At 47.8% G+C, this 21,063-nt stretch overlaps 8 protein-coding genes across 9 annotated transcripts; 2 read left to right on the forward strand and 6 right to left on the reverse strand.

Annotated features, from left to right (window-relative positions):
* The first annotated feature begins 4,249 nt into the window (after positions 1-4,249).
* FVEG_09708 (hypothetical protein) lies at positions 4,250-5,339 on the forward strand. The gene has a single exon (XM_018898763.1). It carries the CDS (start codon positions 4,369-4,371, stop codon positions 5,239-5,241), a length of 873 nt encoding a protein of 290 aa, XP_018756699.1. The 5' UTR covers positions 4,250-4,368; the 3' UTR covers positions 5,242-5,339.
* Positions 5,340-6,509: 1,170 nt separating this feature from the next.
* On the reverse strand, positions 6,510-8,363 carry FVEG_09707 (hypothetical protein). Of its 2 annotated transcripts, XM_018898761.1 has the most exons (6): positions 8,111-8,363; positions 7,967-8,019; positions 7,655-7,906; positions 7,169-7,601; positions 7,029-7,113; positions 6,510-6,979 (listed from the first exon to the last, which is right to left on the reverse strand). In XM_018898761.1, the coding sequence occupies exons 1-6, from the start codon at positions 8,264-8,266 to the stop codon at positions 6,834-6,836; spliced, it is 1,125 nt and encodes a 374-aa protein (XP_018756697.1). In that variant the 5' UTR covers positions 8,267-8,363; the 3' UTR covers positions 6,510-6,833. The 2 variants fall into 2 exon arrangements, with proteins under 2 accessions (XP_018756697.1, XP_018756698.1); XM_018898762.1 differs by having other exon boundaries at positions 7,967-8,363.
* Positions 8,364-8,925: 562 nt separating this feature from the next.
* Positions 8,926-10,536, reverse strand: FVEG_09706 (hypothetical protein; the record flags this gene model as incomplete). Its single annotated transcript, XM_018898760.1, has 1 exon — positions 8,926-10,536. The coding sequence occupies one exon, from the start codon at positions 10,534-10,536 to the stop codon at positions 8,926-8,928; it is 1,611 nt and encodes a 536-aa protein (XP_018756696.1).
* Positions 10,537-11,353: 817 nt separating this feature from the next.
* On the reverse strand, positions 11,354-11,722 carry FVEG_16644 (hypothetical protein; the record flags this gene model as incomplete). Its single annotated transcript, XM_018905884.1, has 3 exons — positions 11,354-11,527; positions 11,580-11,606; positions 11,660-11,722. 3 exons carry the CDS (start codon positions 11,720-11,722, stop codon positions 11,354-11,356), a joined length of 264 nt encoding a protein of 87 aa, XP_018756695.1.
* Positions 11,723-13,747: 2,025 nt separating this feature from the next.
* Positions 13,748-13,969, forward strand: FVEG_16643 (hypothetical protein; the record flags this gene model as incomplete). Its single annotated transcript, XM_018905883.1, has 1 exon — positions 13,748-13,969. One exon carries the CDS (start codon positions 13,748-13,750, stop codon positions 13,967-13,969), a length of 222 nt encoding a protein of 73 aa, XP_018756694.1.
* Positions 13,970-14,344: 375 nt separating this feature from the next.
* FVEG_09705 (hypothetical protein) lies at positions 14,345-15,730 on the reverse strand (the record flags this gene model as incomplete). The annotated part of the gene is made up of 1 exon (XM_018898759.1): positions 14,345-15,730. The coding sequence occupies one exon, from the start codon at positions 15,728-15,730 to the stop codon at positions 14,345-14,347; it is 1,386 nt and encodes a 461-aa protein (XP_018756693.1).
* Positions 15,731-17,437: 1,707 nt separating this feature from the next.
* On the reverse strand, positions 17,438-18,367 carry FVEG_09704 (hypothetical protein; the record flags this gene model as incomplete). The annotated part of the gene is made up of 1 exon (XM_018898758.1): positions 17,438-18,367. The coding sequence occupies one exon, from the start codon at positions 18,365-18,367 to the stop codon at positions 17,438-17,440; it is 930 nt and encodes a 309-aa protein (XP_018756692.1).
* Positions 18,368-19,613: 1,246 nt separating this feature from the next.
* Positions 19,614-21,014, reverse strand: FVEG_09703 (hypothetical protein; the record flags this gene model as incomplete). Its single annotated transcript, XM_018898757.1, has 1 exon — positions 19,614-21,014. The coding sequence occupies one exon, from the start codon at positions 21,012-21,014 to the stop codon at positions 19,614-19,616; it is 1,401 nt and encodes a 466-aa protein (XP_018756691.1).
* Positions 21,015-21,063: the final 49 nt, after the last annotated feature.

The following is a 21,063-nucleotide window of genomic DNA, read 5'->3' on the forward strand; positions in this document are numbered from 1 at the left end:
TCCGCAATGAGCTCTTCAGTGATAGACCATTTAACAAGAACGCCTTCTTCCTGAGATCTCTGAAGGTCAATATTAACCTCTCCTTTGGGAGTAAGAAGACACCAGACCTAAGTTTAGGGTAATAAAATAAACTCTATAAAAGGTATCCTAAACTCATCCTAACTTTATACTAAGTTACCTAAATCTTTTTATCAGTTAGGCTCAGGGTCCCGAGTTTTATTTCGTCCTCTAGCCTCCCTGGTTTTCAATATCAATCGTTATAATTCGCCGCTCCTCAACGATGGCGCGTGCATCATGCTGTTCTGACTCAAGCCGACCGGTTAGAGAATTCCAAAGAGCTTTCTGAACAAGTTGTAACGGCTAAAACGATCTTGACAACCAAGAGCAAGGTATTCGGCGTTCTGCCCCGTGGTGCCTATTGCACCCCTCTCCCGTTTCTTAGACTTGTAAAACAAAACAAGGGCCGATTACTCAAAGACATAAAAGGCTGCTTGGATTCGAGGATGATATATACTACCATTCGTCACCGCTGAGCTCAGTCCGCACCTACAGTTGTGGAGTGATTCATCGTGACGATGGGATGGCGCCCTCTCCCGTACAATCTCCTGTCGCCAGGTCGAGCCACCCAACTAGCTTATTGATCATGGTGCCAACCCCCAACAAAGCGTTCGCCGAAGCCATACGGACTGATCCCGAAGCCTCTGATCTTTGGAAACGACAGCTTCAGTAGCTTCAGAAACATATGTCACTATATCCGCAAATGCAAAAAAGCCCTTGCATGCACATGGTTGGCTTGTAGATGATGGCATTGAGAGAGTTGAGTTTGCAGTGCTGTCAGCTTTCCCATTCCCACGACCAGCTATGGGTGACCATAATATGTATATATATATTTCAGTACATCTTTGATAGTTCGGAGATCCACCGCAGTTACTGCTAGCCCCTTCCTCTGGATCATAGACGACAAGATCACCTTTCATCTTTCACATCCATCCTTCATACATACTCAAAACTACGACCTTTCTTACAAAGTCCAATTCCCAACACTACCGTCATGTCCGTTGAACTCCACGCGGTTCACCTCGAAGTTGTTGCGTTAAATATTTGTCAGCTTTCATCTGCTGGCGGTAGGCAATTCGCATACAGAGGTACTCTACTCCTCACCACCAGAAAGGGCCACAGCCATGTGTCAGAACGAGGTGTATCTTTTGGGGAACTTCGTCACACCATATACCAATCTGTTAGACATTGCCAGAAGTTCTCAGCCTTGTCTACTCAAGACAACGTTTTGAGAGGACTCCTCAGTTCATCGAAACAGGCGAATTATTTTCCAAGAGATTATATATTTTGGACCGGAGGGTACATGAAAGAACAGATGCAAGCCTGATGATATCAAGCTGCAATGGAAAATGGCTACAGCCCCTGAAGCATACCCTCGGAGAGGCTCTATACGAGCAAATTTTGGAGGCTAGGGCTGCCTGATCGATGCCAACTGTCATACCCAATAGTAACACATTATCTGCGCCTACGAACCAATTTGTCGCTTCCTGATAATAGTAATATGAATCTGTAGCCCCATTTCTATATATATAGTGAACAAGACACTTGCCAACCTCCGTTATTTGCAGCCAGACTGGTCGCCAAGGAAGTCGGCCCTAAACACCGAGTAGCAGCAACGTGTTAGCAAGAAGATGCCCTGAGAGTTACAACGAAGATGGAGAGGACAGTGACGACAGAATTGAGGACGGAAGCGATTATGAGAGCGATGGGGCGACCTCGATCTTCCCTCCATCTTTCATCTTCCAACTTCATCTCTCAACCTCCCTCAATCTCTTCCCTACCCATCTTCCAAACTACTCACATCTCTTTCATCCCTCATAGCACCTTACATTCCACCAGAAACCCAACCATTCTATCAAGGCAACCACTCTTGAGATTGACAACACCACCCCAGTAGAGAAGAAGATGAATGAATTGAGGTTGCTAAGCCTCACACTACCAACCGTACGAGAACCGGAGCAGGGAAGACACCCTGACAAATACGACTTCAAAATTAAGTACTTAAAGTAACCATTAGATGGTATCTAGGTCCGAAACCCAATGGTACCTTTCCACCTCCGCCATCTGGCACCTCTTCAGAAACCATTATGAACAGGATTTCATCAACCAGGGAAATACAAAAGCGGCCGATATCAAGAATAGGTTCGCATCAGAGCATCGCCATATCAGATAACCTGCTGGCCAAATCGAATAATATACAGACCACACTAAATGATGCAACTCACTCAGAGTAAAGACACACACTATACATCAACGCGAACTACATAGAGCACGAGTGTACGGACAACATCGTTCCACCAATTCCACCACGACCCGGCTAATACGCTTATTGCGATTAGAGCCTCGAGCACGCCAGTGGACCTATTCGGCCTGTTTCTATGGCTAGAACCTACCCTCTATAAGAAGAAAAAGGCCTGAAGGATAATAGCTAAAGCCAAAGACTTCCTTAGTAACCTCATCAACCTAAACGCCAGTCACTTCAGGCGAGAGATCAATATATATAGTAGTATAGATAAGAATGCCGTTTTTACCTAGGATCTATTGTATCCCGGGGAACCCAAGTTCTTCAGCGACGATCACCTATGTTGCAGCTACTACCATTCAGAATTACTCGAGAGCCTGATCCCTGTGCATATGAACCTGTCAGTGTCCTCATGCACTGTCCAGAAAATATGACCCTAACAAGTCACCGGAAAAGTCTGTCTGTGCCAGAGCTCTGCAAGCCAAGGGACTGGAAAGAAAAATGGAGGCCAGAAAACATAAGGAAGATCTCTACAAACTCGATCCTCAACTACTTTCCAGCGACAAGACAGAAGAAGAAGTAAGCATAAGATGTACCTGACAAATTGAAGGGGGATGATAACAGAAGCCAAAGACTACAAAGGTACTACCACCTTCGTTTTCGCCTCAAGAACAAATCCTATAAGGGGACAAGTTTTCGGTCTACCCCATCACCGAAAATAATATTGCGACTGGAAGATTTGTTGTATGTATGGAGATAATACTTGAGAACACTAAATTAACTAAAACCAGGTCGTCTAGGAAAAAGAGGTTGAGTAGCTTGGCAATAAGATCGAAGTTCGGAGTGTCCTACCTATTCTTGTATAAAATTGAAGGTACACTTTTGGCCCTGGGCTATGCAGGGCCAAAGAAACGTCAATAGACTGACAGACACCCATTTCTGGGAGGGGGATCTCGACCTTGCAAAAGCTTTACTCCTTGGAACTCAACAAACGGCTGAAGTGCATGAGTTCCGAGGGTAACTGAGCCCAGACTCCCACCCCTGTGTATATCATATCTTGGCCTTGGAAGGGAAAACACCGCGATGTAAAACCCTGAGTACAAGCTCAGGCAGCCCAGAAATCATGGCACCTTACTTACCCTCTCCTATTTTCGTGGATCTGCATATCGTACATCTCACACCCAATATGCCTGAGTACACAACAGAATATTGCGATCAATGAGAGCTGTCCGGATATTCGCAAACTCCGGGTGAACTTTGGGACCCCTTTCAACGATTTCCTGAAGCATCTCATGGGAGGATCCTGGGTCTTGTGGCTGAGAGGACCTCACTTCGCCATTTACCTATGGCTACACCCGCCAACCAACTGATACCGAGGACATTCAGACCCACGCCGACAAGGATCCAGGTGGCCCTTTACAGACCTGCCATCCCCCAGTGGCCTCGCTGTCTCGTCAAACAAGAGAAGCTGTACCCAAGAAAGGCTTTGACCACGTACACGACTCGGATTAGCTAAATACTGGCGACGGTTGTGTCCATATCTCGTTGCGACTCCTCGAACTGGTTCGCAACAATCGAATCACCGCTTCCGAGCTTGCACTGTAGCTAAGGTGATTAAGATAGCTCCTTTGCCCCTGGCGATACTGGCAATAGTACCACCTTGGGCCAACGCAATGACGATAAGACTATAGACGGCCAGGTCTTTGGTGTGATGTTGGAAAAGGTTTGATACATCATGGTATGTAGTATCTGCGACGCGGAAACATCTGGTTCTGCTGCAGGTCACCAAATACACCTATCTCTAGAGAATATTCACTAAGCCCACACTGTCTAGGAAGTCCTCAATGACGATACCTCCAAAGGTGACTTCGTCATGGCTCTCAAAGAACCTACAAATGTATCAATCAATCCAACAACAGGCAAATATTTTCGCTAGACGTGGCTCTCAAGTGGACAAGGAGGTCATCTACCTTTCAGCTATTTCAGGTTCACCCCAGTCAATCGCTGCCCCACGTCGCTGCAATGCTTGATCTCACAACTTACAACCTCCTCCCTCACATCACCACACGATGAGCACAAAAGACTCACCAAACTCCAAAATGCCTCTAATAGAAGCTCGATCACTCGTCGCGTCATTCTCTCGCGCCCTCACATCCTTCCAATCATCGCAAGACTCATTCCGCATCCTGTGCACTCTACCCCACACTTCCAATGTCCCCGCGCCGCGCCGACCAACCTGCCCACTACAGAATCTTGTGATTCTTGACTCAAGCTTCAATCCGCCGACGTTAGCGCACGCAAGCATGGCGAGGTCTGCGTTGAGATTAGAAGGGGAGAAGAGGTTGATGCTGCTGCTGTCGGTGAATAATGCTGATAAGGCGCCGAAGCCGGCGAGTTTTCCTATCAGATTGAGTATGATGGAAACGATGGGACGGGAGTTGCTGGACGAAGGTGTAGAGATTGATGTTGCGGTCACGACGATGCCTTTCTTTCATGATAAGGCAAAAGCCATATCTGAATCGGGGTTTTATGCTACACAAGGCGGAGGTCAGCCAACACAGACCTTCCTCGCAGGGTTTGATACGATAGTCCGCATTTTTAATCCAAAGTACTACAACGAGGGTATCCAAAATGCGCTCGGGCCGTTCTTCGAGAAGTGCAAGGTGAAAGTTACGACGAGGCCGGATGAGACGTGGGGAGGAGTCGATGAGCAGAGAGCGTGGTTGACGAAGGAGAGGGTGAGGGATGTTGGCGGTGATGAAGCTTGGGTTGATAGGGTGGAGATGGTCGAGGGGAGGGAAGGCGATGGCGATGTGAGTAGCTCGCGGGTGAGAGAAATCGTCAAGAGTGGTGAGGGTAGTCTGGATGGGCTGGTCGGGGAGGAAGTTGGAGGGTGGATCGAAAGAGAGGCTTTGTATAGAGATCGCGAAGCGAGTTTGTAGTGTGACGTTGGCGATGTTCGAGATAGCCGCTGTGCGATCTCATAAGTGGAATAAGAAGTTTTACAAATGCACAGAGAAGCTCATGAGCTGTCGTTGGAAATCGTTTCCTCGCATTGTGTTGTTGTTTGGCAACCTGAGCGCTTCTCTTGAGCACAGGCACTGCAGGGTAGAGAGAACAACCCAGAAGTCAACTCGCAGCAACACTTTGCTTTGCAATTCTCAATGTCGGTCACTATAAGATCCTATTCCAAGTAGATGACTTCATTTCCGTAGTTGTTCCAAGATAAAGTGATACTTGGTTCAGAATTCAGTAAATCGAGTAGTATCAGAAGAGAGGTGTTCGCCAGTACACATGTCATGAACAAGACGATGCACTCAGCGCACAGCGACAAAGAATGCGCCTGCGTGAGAAAGGACTTTACATTTCACCATCCAATGCATGCATATCTTGAGACACAATGTAGATCTAGACAGTACTACACAATTTCAACTCCGAAATCTGTTCCAACTCAAGTTCGAGAGCACCACAGAGTCAAGCACGGCCTGCCCTCTCGGCGCAACCTAAATGATTCATGCAGTCGCATTCTGCTTCCGCCTTCGATCTCAATTTCGGCGTAAACCTCCAAAGTGATCCACTTCGAAAAATCGAAGCTCTCGCATCGCGCAGAAAAAAATCACTACAGCATCCACTTTCTTCTCGCTGTGATTCGCTGCGTAGCTCAAAGTCGTCTGCACACCCCAGTGCAGTAGATCACCAATTCACAGCCTGCCAACCAATCACAACCCCCACATTGCTCAGAACCCTGAGGCTCAAAAAAATAATTCTGCCATCAACTTTTAGGCGGTGAAGCGCGAGTGATCCCGCGCCCCACAGGCACTCTATAAAAGCGCGCCTTCCCTCCAACCTTTTGGGCTTTTTTCTTCTTTTCTTCTTCATGTCGACAATACTTCAGAGAATCATTTCTATAGTATTCGACCTTCTCTTGGTTCCCTAAAAGAGCCACAGATCCCACCCTGGTTGATGAGTGCATATCCTCGACACCCTAGAGTGAATACCTTTGGTCCTCTCGATCTGTCCGCAAGGACGGCGGTCTTGCTTGCCTTCGTGGCGGGTGGCTGTATAGAGATGGTTGTATTTGATGATCTCGACCCTGATTGCGGTCTTGCCTTCGGGCGCGCAGTCGGGGTGGGTGTTGATGGACGTCTGACAGGCGTGTTTTCTCCCTTCTCTTTTTCATTGCTTGCTGGGGCTTGCCCCGGGGGTGAGGAAGAAGCTATGCTGTGATGTTTGCGTGTGTTGCTGTGGTGACTGAAAAATCCTACGCGATGGTAGGGGAAATGCTGTCGAACTGCGCCGTAACGTCGCGTTGATGTACGCAAGTCTCGCCTCGAGTGCATGAGTATTTCTGAATGTCATGCTGATTAAATATTCTCTAAAGAGCCCTGCCCGAAATACGCCTTTGGTCTCCAAGAAAAATGAACCCACGCGCTCCGCCGTTTCCATGTGCCCATGACCTTCGCGCTCTATGTGCCCGCCCGGCCGCCCAATGTTCTGGTCACTCGTCGCATTCATTCGCTGATACATCGTCGCCTCATGGCTTCCGCCCGTAAACGTACCGCACCATCATGTATCCATGAACTTTCCGACTACAGATCGCTTTTCGCAACGCCGCGAGAAACTGTGGGTATTCGTCCCTCGGCCAGTTGAGCACGTTATGCCAAATATACAGCGTGTATCCTACGACGAGTCAGCGAGCGACCGAGGAGATGCGATGGCGGATACATACCCTCGAGATCGTTTTCCAAAGTCAACCTGACGTACTCGCCCAGTTCAAAAAGCTTCCGATTACTGGTCCACCCTCCCACGGGTAGCTGCAGCCCAAACATCGTTAGCAGGGTATCACCTCAAACAAGTCCGCCGTCGCACCTTGTAATCAAATATCCTGACATCCGTGAAGCCAGCTTCTGTGATACTCCTCTCCTGCAGCGCCTCCTGCTGAAGAAAAAACGTCCTCCCCGTTGCCGCGCCGCCTTTCTCGTACAGATCCGCCCACTTCTGGAGGGCAGGCTCGCTGTCTGTCGTTCCGTCATCGGAGTAGAAATGTATGTCAGCCTCGCATGATTGGACCCAGCCACCGGGTGCACAGCATCGATATGCTTCTTGGAAGAGGGCAGGCCAGTCTTGGACTGCTCCAAAGAGGTAGCGGATGTGGGTGAAGTCGAAATAGTTGTCTTTCCAAGGCCAGGTGAGAGTTGCGTCTGCGATCTCAAAGTGCACGTTTGGAGGGACCCATTCAGGCTGGGTGGGTGAGAGGTCTGAGCCGATCACTTGAGCGCTTGGATACGCATCTGCAAAGTCTCTGAAGACGGTCAGTCAAATGAAGTGAAGTGAGGCATGGGGAGGGAAACTTGCATTGCCCAAATTCCGGAACCAGTTCCGACATCGAGAACTCTCTGGACATGAGGCGATATGGGCGCCAAGAAGAGGTTGTTATCTAGCAGTATAGTGAGGTAGTGATGAGTGATGTCAACCGATTGAAGCTGCTGCTCATCGTTCGGCATGACATATTCATGAGCATAGCGATCGCTGTGATATGTTCTCCCTTGAATAGTTCTGTACTCGAGAATGCTCGCCGTCACCGAGTCCGGGTACATAAAACTGGCACTGAGCGAGAATATGTGAGTTGGGTCGAACAAGACATACGGAGATATGGAACAAACTCACGCGTCGGACCCAAGAGCTGAATCAATTTCATAACGATCAATGTCGGAAATATCCTACAAACACGGCAAAAAAAGACACGAGATGTTAATTCTCAATGATTATTACTCTACAGGTTTTATGTAAGAGAGGGAGGGTACAACGCACCTCAGGGTCCTCTGCGGGGATGAGCTCAGCCTGAGGAGCGGGGGAAGATGGAGCAGCTGGGGCTGCAGCGGCAGCAGCGGCAGCAGGAGGAGGAGAGTCAGTAGCAGTGGCAGTAGCAGTAGCAGTGGGGGTGTCTCGAGGCTGTTGGTCTGTCATGATATATCGCGATCCATAGGATTATTTGACACAGTCAGTTACGTTTATGTGAGTGATATGGGGGGCGTGAGTGGGTGTGTTGTTGGTTGAAGGGGCCCGGATGTTTTGTAAAGAGTGGAGATGTTTCTCGACAGGGTTAAACGTTATATCAGATATCGATAGATGATGAAAGAAGAAAGAGAAGAGAAGAGAAGAGAAGAAAGAAGAGAAGGGGGAAGAATGAGTCTAGAGCCTAGAGCTAAAAAGAACCAAAAGGTCGGTATAGAAAAAAGCAACCTTGATTACCTGTAGGACAAGGCGATAGAACCGAAAGATCAGAGGCAAACAAAACCCAACCGACCCCTCCTTCGTCTCCCTTGGATGGAACCCAAGATCACCGACCCTAGACTAGACTAACTAGAGCCTTGGGCTGTAGACCAGAAAGTTACTTGTACTGTACTTTTGGTTCTGTTTGCTAAACGGTGCTGTACAGTAGATCCCAACTCTAGTAAAAACCCCGGATCGTACTTATCCCCCAGTATCACGAATGCTAAACCCCCCATGCCCAGCTAGATCTAGTGTTCTCCCCCAGATAACCTACTTTCATCACGCTTTGGTGAGCTGGCTCCACCATTCGTAGGGAATTCTCTCTTCATCCAGTTCCCCTTCCATGAATACATTCACCAAGTTTCGAAGTCATCCTTTAGATCATTTGGGACCCCGTCGGCAGTAAAAGTTGCTGACATTTGCTGACACCACTCGAGCACATCAACCTCGTACCAAGGCTGGACCTGATCACGGTCAAAGTACCCGAGGATAAACTCAATCTCATAGCCGTGGTGCTTCTGCCAGAAATACCGTCTGTTCTCGTGGAATGTAGCTCCGCTGATGTTCCAGATTGTCAGATCACGACGTCTGCATGCATCGAACCACACAAACCACATGTACCATGGGTTCCATTCGGTATCAATAGCGAATTCATGGACGCGACCAGGTCCATTACGATGAATTGTGCGGCTTATATCCTGCATGAACTCATACTCATCCGCGCAGTAGGGTCGAACTGCGTTGCATAGCGCCACCCACGAGCGCATGAACTGCATGGGCACTATACACCCATCTGCAGTGATTTGCGCTGTGATGGTGTCTAGAGCTGCAAGAATACTCTTGAGAAGGGCCTGCTCGAGCACGTCAATCATCTCGTACTCAATCATGATGTCGAGCTTCTGTCGGAAAATGTCAGCGACTTCTCCAGGATACGATGCCCTCCAACGGGTCACCGATGGGCTGTGCAAATCAGCATGAAGCGTTCCGATAAGGGTACCAATCGAACTGACACCTACCCATTCATCGTCTACACGAGGCCTCTTTCCCTTGCAAGTCTTCTTGAGCCCTTCTGGACACTCGTTGTATAAGCTTAGTAGGCTGACGTCTCGACTGGCATACTCCTGTAGCATCAACTCCAACAGACGAGGCGGAATGTGCGACTTGAGAGCCAGGTCCAATGGATGCTCGGTGAAATACGTCTCTGTAATTGCACCTTCAACAAAGGGATATGGCTCCGTGTCCGCCCAGTTGCACACCGGATGGTAGAAAGGGGACGTGTCGGTAGCTAGCACGCCGTCGAGGGCGTTGGGCCGAGTTGGGTTTGGAAAACCATAGCTACTCATCAGCTCAATCATGTAGAGATACATGTCAATCCCAGGTCTAGCGATGTCAAGTTGGAGTTGCTTCAGGAGCCTTGTGGGCATGTGTCCAAGACCCATATCCAACCGCTGATAGCGAAAGCCGTTGAGGGATTCACTCACCAAGTTCGCTTCCCCGTCAGCGCGCTTCTCGAGGAGCCACTGAAGAGCCACGTAGACGCTTGCCCGAATTACCTGCTGCATCTGTTCGCTTCGCGGACTAGTATGCTGCTCGTCCAGGTTGAGGAGTAGAGCATCGATAGGTCGATACTCCCTCCACGAAGGTCTAACAGGCCAGCTCATTTCGACTGGGGCTGCGCGATGTTCGTCACAGAGACGCATCATCGGCAGATATGCCGACTCAACAGCCCGTCGAAAGGCTCTAAAGTTTTTGGCACGGAGGACATATGGACGGACGATCCGGCACATTTTGGAGCATGCTAGCATGAGCTCACACAACACATCGACTTTTACGTCGATATCGTCGCTTAGAGCTTTGGCGATCAGTGCCTGGAGCTCTTCTGGCAGACCGAGAAGAGTGTTGTGGGGGATAAGCTCGGAGCCAGAGCCCGAGGCGGAGGCAGGGGAGTTGTCTTGAGAGGACATTGTGGTGACAACGAAATGCTACATGGATGATGTTTCTGAGAAGGAGGTTGATGTTTCTGAAGATGAAGGGGTTGTTTCGGTTTCTCGAAGTGATGAGGAGAATATGTGAGTAAGGTTTAATCTCTAGTCGATACTGCAGGTGAGTGTCAGTTTATACTAGCAGAGACGAACAATTCTTCACGGGAACACAATGAGAAACCAGGGCAGTAAATGCTACTGTTCGATATACCAACTATACAATAATGTTGAATTGAGGAAGAAATACCCTGTTCTTTTGATCGTGAATGTGATGAGTGCGGGAGGTCTCGTCCTGCCACCACTGAGTCTTAGGGTGGCATGTGTCGTTGGAAACAGGGAGAGAAGCAATAGCACCCGGGATATCTTTCAGAATGGAGATCAGAGCCTTGCGATGCAATACCAGGCGCCTGGGGGCGTGTTAAATCTGGATCGTAAATTCAGTCTGACCATTGTCTGCCAAGCGGAATAAATCACCAAGCAACCCCCTTTAACACAAGAGCTTCTTGTTTCTAAGGGACTAAGTAAGTTGTGGAAATTGATTGATAAAGAGAACAGCGGTCGGCTGTCAGAGCTTTTCATCATGTTCGCATAAAGAATTGTTCGTCTTTTTGATAGACAACAAAGAATGGGCATTTCGTTGAGATAGGGACACGTAGTTGTTCCAGATGATACTAGACATGTGAGAAGGTCTATGCTGTATGTCCTCAATCTGATAGGATCTTGAACCTAAATAATTAAGAGACCTGACTAGCAAATACAGGCATGAACAAGCAACCTCCTTGACATCGGTTCGAGCCATCTACTCAATAGCAGCCTTACTACCATGGACGTGGATGGTAGGATTGTCGGTGTTGAGGTGGTGATCTGTGTCTTCGCCACGGTCTTCTTCTTCCTCGCTCATCGGGGTGTCGTCGTCCTTGTCCAGCGCTTCCCCCGTGATGGATTCCGGATGTACTTTGTGCAAACCGACACGCTACATATGGGTCGTTAGTGGAAAGTCACCGATACATAAAAATATGTTTTACCTTCCAGTACTTTTCGACTTTGGTCTCCTATTGGTACGTTAGAGATTTACCCGACTAAGAGCTACAATAGCATAGCATACCTGTCTGACCAGGAACTTTTCATGTCGATGGGCTTGGTCCTTCTCCAAGGCCCGGGATGACATGCTTCTCCCACTTCTTCCGCGAAACACCAGGGGGGTTTCGAAGATTTCCTTTGCCTTCCACTTCGCAGCCCATTTGTCTAGAAACTTCTGCGAGATGGGCTCCTCATTGTTCTCCGGCGAGTCATCCCTGATTGTAGTAGCGCTTGTAGTGTCGGATGGCGTGCGACAGACTGTGATGGGCTCAAGTGTTATTTGAATTCCGACAGTCACTGAACCGCAAGTGTACTGTTGGAAGCCGCCCGAAAGACTCGGGTCAGCTCAAGTGACACTTGCTGACCTCTATCTCTGCGAGACAGGGCTTGAGGTGTGGATGTCCTGTGAGAGAGCGTGATCAGCTAAGATTGTGCCCTATGGCCATTCCTTTCACTGAACAGCGCTTAGAATGTTGGGGGATTCTTCGCATACCTTACGATTCCTCTGTGAATCCAATGATATGTCTTGTTTGATGTGATCAGTAATGGAACACATAAAGCAGCTGTGCAAGTGTGCTGTTTTGGGGATAATGAAGTAGAATGGATGGAGATGTGATATTCTGGAGATGTGAATGTGTAGGGCAGAGATGGATACTTTAAAACCATTACCCTAAAGCTCATGATGATGCTACTGAAATGTTGGTAAATGCAGCTGACAATGAGGAGTTTAGTGAATGACGGTGAATCACTGCCCGCCAGATCGCTTTCAGAAAAGACTCCATCCTCTCTCCATCTCCACCTCGCCTCCTTTTCTCCTCCATCTCCATCTTACTTCACCTACTGCGAACTCCCGTTCTTTGATGCAAAATTTATATGCAATACCTCTACCGCTATGTCGCATCGCATTTAGAACATCAGTGAGGTACTTTCCCTTGGTTTCTGGTAAGTCTTTGCATTCGTATTGAATGGTTTCTCAGTTTTTAACCATAGAACCTCCAGATCGCTTCATTACCATGGATACTACTTCGACTTCTGTCTCACCATTTTCGATCATTTCCGCAATCCTCTTTTGCTACAGTTTCGATTCAACGTCAAATCCAACACTGCACTGGTCTCCTATACATTTCAACTCCCTCATCGTGGATAGTTTCTAACAACTGCACCTTCAATGTACTCTTGCTGGCATCAGTCCCTTCGCGTTACCCCTGAAACTTCTGGGTCACCATCTTCCGCGTCAGCAATCGAGAGAAACGGCGAGCACCTTTAGCTGCTGCACAAAACAGTCTGACATCCGAAGAACTCGAGAAACAGAAGGAGTAGGACATCAAGTTCGCTCAAAATCCCTTTGCCCATACGACTTTCTATATGCTGAAACTCTCCAAGAAGTGGTTCATTGAGTTCATGGAAGATGAGCACCCTGAAGTTAACGCCCAGGCTGAATTTTTCGCCTCTGGTAGCCATTAGCCGGATCATGTTCTTCTCAAGGAGTACTCTCGGTACCTAGCACACTATCGTGTTGGAAGATTGGGAGATACATTGAAGGTCAACACTGTCATTGGCCACATCAGCTGCCTGCTGTGGTCAATGGAACGGGAATCTAACCGTTCCTATAACAGTGACATTCGGAAGCAGATGGGCCTCTTCATATCAAACAACTTGGCCGTTCAGGAATGGCCTCACGACGGAAGCTAAGCCAAAGCTTTCGGCCAGCTCGAAGGACGTTTCTTTCATCATGTCCAAGTTGTACGAACCTGAGTATCTGGGCACATTTGGCTCAATGCGCGCAGTTCTTGATTTCACACTCTACATGATGCTGATCATAGATACGTGTGGTCGCGGGGGGGGGGAAGGGGGGGTTACAGGACATCGTTTGAAACCGGAGCACATGTGTCTTCGATGGGAGGAAGCTCAATTCTACTGTTTTCAGAGCGTCGAGGACGATGTGTTCGACATCCGCACCAATCTCAAGATCTGTTAGGCAGGTAATCTAGCATAAATTTAGGATAAACTTAGGATGCTTTTACTTAAACTGATATTTTCTTGCTTCCTGAGGCCAGACAAGCAAAGAATATCACTCTCGATGACTCTCAGTTCAAGATTATTACCTATTTCAATGGCTTTCGAAGATACTCTCCGTCTTCTCATCAACACTGCTCTCTTGGACAGGATTTTCGGTGAGGGCGCAAGCAGTTGGAATGATCTATCTGAGATAAGGCTACCGTCTCACATCATCAAGACTGGTCGTCGGATTCCGCTCAAGGAGAAGCCGATGGATGTGCCGGTGCTCAGACGGATGATCCATCACAACCTGACGAGGGCCCGTCAAAATAGTTGACATCTCGTCACAAATATCCAGACTTGAACAATGGTGTTGTATCAAAACGAGATTTGTTAGGTACTGCCTGCGTTCTACTCAACTGAAGCGACAATGCTCCTTTGGCACTATCATCAAACGGCCTTGCTCGTGTTATGGCTTGTTCTTCGACCATGCTATGAATTTGCTAGAAATATGAGGTTCTGACCTGCACAGTAGCAATAGTTCAATGCACGTTTTTATAGGTCTAAAGACAGAGAAGCAAAGGGATTTTTTTAATTCTGGTTATGATCCTATGCAGATTGACGTCTCTGTCCACGAGTCTATATCTAAACAAGATGACACCTACCTATGTGAACGATAGCTCTATCGTCCGTCCCCCTTCCAGTTCCATCTTTATCCAAAAATTCCACCAATTCTAGCATTATCACGGTAAGATCGGCCCCCGTTTGTATCTAAAAGGTGGAACCGTTCAAGAATGATAAAGCTCCAGGCATCTAAGGGCATGTTGACCCAGTCTTGTTCGGTGTTATCCTCGAGCCAGGACGGCTCGAGCTTGTCGTGAACATCTTGAAAATGAGCTGACCTGGCGATGATCAGGGACTCAGGGGGGTACCATGTTCTAGGGATTACAAAATCATGCACGGGTCTCTCGACCACGGGGCGAATTGCTCGCGGCGAGTCTACTCGAGAATGCCGACTCCATACCCTCCGGCCCAGGAAAGGGGTCAGATAGATGGAGACGCAGAGCTCGCGCCAGCACCATGTACCGTCACGTTCAAAGTTGAGACGGCCATTATCTCTCTGCTTTGTTTCGATCCTACGCAGAGATCCAAGGATGTTTTCGAGCACTGACTGCTCATTGCCATTAATCCCGTCATGCTTTACCAGCAGTCGTATCTTAGCCTCAAAGGTATCGTAAACGTATATGGGGCTGTCTCCCTTGTATGTCCACGGAGCAAATAAGTCATCGAAAAGGATGCAGACCAGTTCGCGGAATCCTGTCCATTCGTGCCAGTCAATGTTAACTCGATCGCCAGGGGCGAGGCGAGACTTGAGAGTCAGTCCCCGATCGGAGAGCATGCTGTTGAGAAAGATCTCGAACAGATACGGGGGGAAAGCCGACTGCAGTATTATCTCCATGATGCTGTCGTAGCCCTCAGCAAATTCCGGGTAGCCTGGATGTACGCCCCTCCTCTCGATAGACACCCTGGGTAGTGATTTAGACGGAAATCCCAGACCCTTGCTGATAAGGAACTCAGTTACCCGGCAGATGCCACGATGGCTATCCGTATCTGTCGCTGTTGAGAACATGGTCAGCACATAGGGAGGAAAAACAGGAATAGTTCTTAATTCTCCCCTGGTCCGTACGACTCGTTGGGTATGATACCCGTTGACGAACAACCACTCAGCCACTTTGATGTAGTCATCAGCCGAGAAGTTCCCATCCAGAAACCCAGATGAAAGGACATCAAGCGGTGTAATGTAGACTCTGCGTGGCCCCGTTCCCTCCCAGAGTTGACTGGTGGGAACGTCTCTGTGCTTGAGACACTCAATAATGAGATCAAGGTTGCCATGAGAGCAAGCAAATTCAAAAATATCTCGCCTACCGTCGTAAAACTGCTTGAAAGTCAATTGGAAGAGTCGAGATGATCCGTGGTGGATGTTGAAATGATCTCTCCAACTCATTACCTCATCATCAATAATGGAGAAGAGAAGCTCATTGGGTAGATCAAGTAGACCTACCTTCTGGGACTTTTTCTTGCTTTGAGTAAGAGACATTTTTCCGTCGTTGTTGTGGATAGCTTGGTGGTGTTTGCTCAAGTGTCCTATATGTTGTTACTCATGCCCCAAGGCCTTATTTTATACCAATGTCTTGTTCCTGAACAGCCAGTTTCCGTACATCTTTGACTTCTGAACATTGCATGCGGTTATTCAATGTCCAAGAGAATCAAGAATACTGTGCACTGCCCTCACATGGATTCATTGTGTCTTTTAGAGCTTGGTTTGAGGCAAGGTAATAAGGATAATGGTAAATGGTCTATCACGAGCCCTGACCCGACGACCGAAGTCGCAATATTGGGCCTATCTTTGCTATTCGACACCGAAAGTGAGGAAGACTTGAAAATTGAGGCGTTTTCAGTCAGTCTCGTTCTCGTCTTTCTGGAGTCGTCCGTTCAGACTAAGAGACAAAGAGAACGGGCATCTCGGAAGCTTGACTTGTTATATGTTCAAGAACCTTACTTCACTAACAGTAAATGACAAGAAATGCATCTTTAGGTTAGTTCCGTATGGTAAAAAAGATCCCTAAAGAAAATAAAAATGACCGGGACGTGTTCTAACGATGGAAGCGCAATGAGTTAAGTTAGACGAATAGACGACTAGAGCAAACACCAACTTTTCAGTAATTTTGAGGAATTCGGTGACTTTTAGTAAGCATATTCTTGTTAAACGATCTTTTGGTGCTTATCTCTAACGTACCTTGAGATGTAGCATTACTAGGAAAGGCAGTTTGCAACCCCTGAGGGCATATCATCTAGCAACAATTTCCCCTTCACTCCAACGGACACTGTCCATCAGTATAGCTTGACCCTCCGAACTCCACTGCTCATCCTGCCTATGTCGTCCTTCGAGGTGCCCGGCTCCCAACCATAGACGTTGTCCATCCATAGCTGAAGCCTGTTGATAAGTGGTGAGTGATCCCAATATTCTCATCTCTTACTGTTGTGGAGTATTTCCAGTCTGTCGATAGTGTATCACCCTCAACGGTCGAACGGTAAGACACCCATGATAGTTACGACGAGTTATGCAGAAGTTCAAGTAGGGAATCAGCTCGACATAAACTATGATATGGACATTATTCATCTTCAAAATATGCGAGCTACAAGCACGGATGGACAAAGTATCACCTTTAAATACAAATGCAATTTTGATAGACGCAAACGTGAGGCATAATGTTGAATTATAAGTTCCTCAATCTCCTGATATACTCGCTATCTCGTTCTCTCCACGACTAGACTGCTAAAGCAAACACAACCTCACAATCTATTACCCAGTTTGCTAGTCTTCACCATCGCTGAACCGACACGCCCCTCGCTTCCAACAAGTCAGCTTCAGCTGCTATATGCTCAAGCCAACCCTTACAGTCCTCTTTCCACTCTGGGACAAAAAAGTCCCAGTCGGATAGGGGCATGTTCCACCACTCACGTGTACTTCTGTCCTCAAATTTCGAAGGGTCAATTGGCCCTCTGTGTTCAGTAAACTTCATTCTTATCCAGCACAGCTTTTCTGCCAGGTACCAACCGTCGTACTGGATTTCGAATACGTGAATAGGGCCATCCTGACTGCCTCGAGCTCTGCCTCAAGGACTGTCCGGTCGGTAGCGAGATAAGCAATCGACATGTTGAGCTCGTACCAAAACCAGAGTCCGTCGTGGCCAAAATACAGGCTGCCTTGTTCGATTCTTTTGCGCGCTATTTTCTTAAGACTTTACCAAATGTCCTTCCAGACCCGCGCTTTGCCTTCATCGACCGAGTTGTATTCGATCAGCGCCTTGACTTTGTCTCCGAAATTGTCTGCTATTCCGTTGGGATCCTCTAGTCTGAGCAGTACCCTGGCCTTGTTCCCCTCAATCATTGGCGACCAAGGGGGAAGTGAATCGAAAATGTATCTATACATCTCCCAAAAGAACGTGTAGATCTCCGTCGTTTTGTCTTCATAGATCTGACTGTTGACGGGACTCTTCAGGGTCAAGCCTTGGCCATCGAGCTGCTTCAAGAACAGCTTCAAGATGGAAGCTGGGCAATACGGACTCAGCATAAAAACTATCAAACCTCGATATCGTGGCCCCCACTTGAAGTTACACGAGTAGTCTGGAGACCTTGGAAACATCATACCCTTAGCGACGATGAAGTGGATGACATCGCAAATTGCTTGAAGGTGTCCGGCATCAGTGGCGTCCCATACCATGTACAGTAGATCCGCAGAGAATGGGCGGTAATGCTCGGGAGTGTCATCGGTAACACCTTTCGAGTAACTAAGCTCGTATCCATGGTCGGACAACCACTGCCAGGTGTGCTTGAATCCTTCAACAGAGAAGTTCCCAGCCCGGAATCCATCGACCACATAGTCGCCTGCTGAACGATGAGGGCATTCCCAATCAGCACTAGTTGGAGTGGAGTCTCTATTCAGACACTCAATCAATATATTCACGTCGGCGTGCATGCATGCGTTGCGAAAGAAGAAAAGGTCCCTGTCCTTGAGCACTCGCTTGCCCAGACTGTGGAAGAAGAAGGCGCAGACATGGCGAAGTCTTCGAAGATCTTCCCACTTGAGAGAATCATCTTCCGTCATGAGGAGAAGTATTTCGGGAGGTAGTCGAAGTAGACGGCCTTGGGTCATGGTGCGTGCTACCGACATGTTGCTGCTTGGAGGTCGATGCGTGCAAAGTTGATGACAGTTTTTCGAAGATTTTGCGCTGGGTAGAATTTCTTCAAGTTGTTGTTGCATGAGAGATAGAAGTTCTTGGGGCAGCAGTACACAACTTTCAATATATACTCATATCTCACATCTCACCGTCCACCACAGAGCAGTTCCACTGGCAGTGAGAAGCAGACTTAGGCAACAGCATCACCATTCTATTGAACTTGCGTATGAACAGTGCCACTGGCCTCGTAATATTATCTTTGTTCCACTGGCATTCATCGAATAGATACAACAGATTACTAAGAACTCAGCTCACCAAACAGGCACTCACCAGTGCAACTCAGGAGCGTTCCGAAACAACCATTTTCTACTGAAATTCGGCCGGTGCCGTGCAATTGGAACTATGGACATATCTTTCTTCGTTACCAAGTTAGTTGCCACTGCTGTTGGCAAAAAATATCACGCAGGGGTTGCCTTCCACTCAGCTCTAGATGACCAGCTCCAAGCTTGTGGATGCTTTTCAGCCAACCTTTACAAACTCAGATCAACTGTCCTTCATCACAGATTCTCCAATAACTATCGAAATCCAACCTAATACTTCAATCGGTATTTCATAGGTTTGGGTATGGAGGAGAAAAGAAACAAGGGGAAAGGTGTGGTCGCCACGATCTTTGCTCTATCGTCTCTGACAAAGCCATTGTTCAACAAAGGACTCGTATCCCACAATAGACAGATTAGAGGCAACCTAGATGTAAAAGCGAAATTGGCTAAATCCTAATATACCTTTGCCCATTACCCAATTTCAGGCTATTATTCCATGGATATTTGGTGGAAACCACAAAAGACGGCTCGAGATAGAGTTCGTTGGGCCTTGGGGGCAGAAAACTTAACTGTTCTAAGGTCCTACTAAGCTCATCCTAAATTTATCTAAACTTATCCAACTCTTTTCATCTCCTAGACTGAAGTTCTCTTACTTCCCCTTGCCTGGTATTTGGACCATGTTGATGAATAAACCTGTTGGTTTTCATTTAAATCAAGGACAATCTGGACATAAACTTCACGCTTTTGAATGATCATTGTAGGGAACTTCGGGTTAATTTACTCACCTTTTCTTTTCTATTTTCAATCTATACTAGTACAATATCTTACAACTCGGGATACTGGTCACTACTTCCAGGAGGAAATACTACAGTCGGTTCACTCTACGATCTGCCACCTTTCAATCTATCATCATGGCCTGTTATAGGGTGAAATCCCAAGCAGCCAGGGGCATCTGAGCCCACCTACGTCCGGCTGGTACCACTCCTTGTAGCTGGACACCATTGGGATCTTGCCCAGACTCAAGAGCTCTCTTCCTGAGGACCTTTCTCCTCGCAAGCGCCAGTTGCTTGTGAGGAGCCCAGGATCTCCTGAAGTACGGGTTAATCATCTCTGCGTCTCCAGGGTCAGTGAAGTGAAGATCCACCGTTTGACTACAAATATTCTCATCAGAGATATAAGCAACTGCCATGCAGAGTTCATACCAGCACCACACTCCATCGCGGTCAAAGTCAAGATAGCCCCGACTTACCTTTCTGGCATCAATCCTTCGCAATGCAGTAACAATGTCCTGAAGCATGTACAGCTCAAAAGCATTGGCGCCTTGATGTTGGGTGAGTAAGCAGATCTTTTCCTGGAGATCATCGCCCATACTACGGGTATTGTCACCCTTGAAGATCCAGGGAGCGAACATATCATCGAACAGGATGTGGAGAAATTCCGGGATGCTTCCCAATCCACGCGGGGATGAAAGCCATGTGCGACTATAATCGAAAACGAGGCCCTCATCGTTGACCTGTCTCAAGTAGAGCTCAACAATGGAGGGTGGACAGTTGGTCTGCAGCAGAGTCTGCAGCAGAGTCTGCAGCATGGTTGGGCGATTCTCCCTGGCTAGAGGTTCATAAGCTGGCCACGTTCCTCTTACCCAAAGTCTCCTGTCCGGATGAGGGATTCTCAAGCCCTTGCTGTAAAGGAAATGAATCACGTCGCAGATCTGTTGATGACGCGCTTTGTCAGCAGCACTTGGAAGCATGGATAGCAGAGCAAACGAGAAGCAAGAAAAAAGCATGATGATCTGGGAGCCTAGCTTCATAAAAGTGAAGAGTTTACACCCCTGGCCCGACAGCCATTGCCAAACCTCGATGAATCTCTCTGCAGAAAACATGCCTTCGTAGAATCCTAGTGTAACAATGTCGCCGGGTCCGTGAAGTCCATCGCCCCAGGCATTGAAATACGAAGACTCCTTGTAGTTGTCATTCTCCGTCTCACTTGGGTGGAGGCCTTGTCCCGGCTGAATGAGACCCAAAGGACCCGCGAACAGGCTCTTCTGACTGCACTCGGTCGGTACGGCGTCATACAGAGCACAGACAGCTAGCGTATCGAGATCACCACGAAAGCAAGCCATGCGAAAGATGCAATAGTCTCCTCCCTGGTACATGGGCTCGAGAACAAGCTGTGATAGGCGAGATGATGTACGTCGGAGGTTGTAGTGGTCCTCCCATTTCAGATAATCCTTGCTGATAATCTCGAGTAGAAGCTCAGTTGGAAGTTTGGACAGAGCATCCTGCTGTTGGCTGTCCGTGTTGTTGGATGAGGAAGACATGTTGTTAAAGTGGGATGCTCAAGAATTCGGGTTGTACAGAGTGTAGTGT

This window comes from Fusarium verticillioides, chromosome 1 (genome assembly GCF_000149555.1).
Source record: "Fusarium verticillioides 7600 chromosome 1, whole genome shotgun sequence".
Lineage (NCBI taxonomy): Eukaryota > Fungi > Ascomycota > Sordariomycetes > Hypocreales > Nectriaceae > Fusarium > Fusarium verticillioides.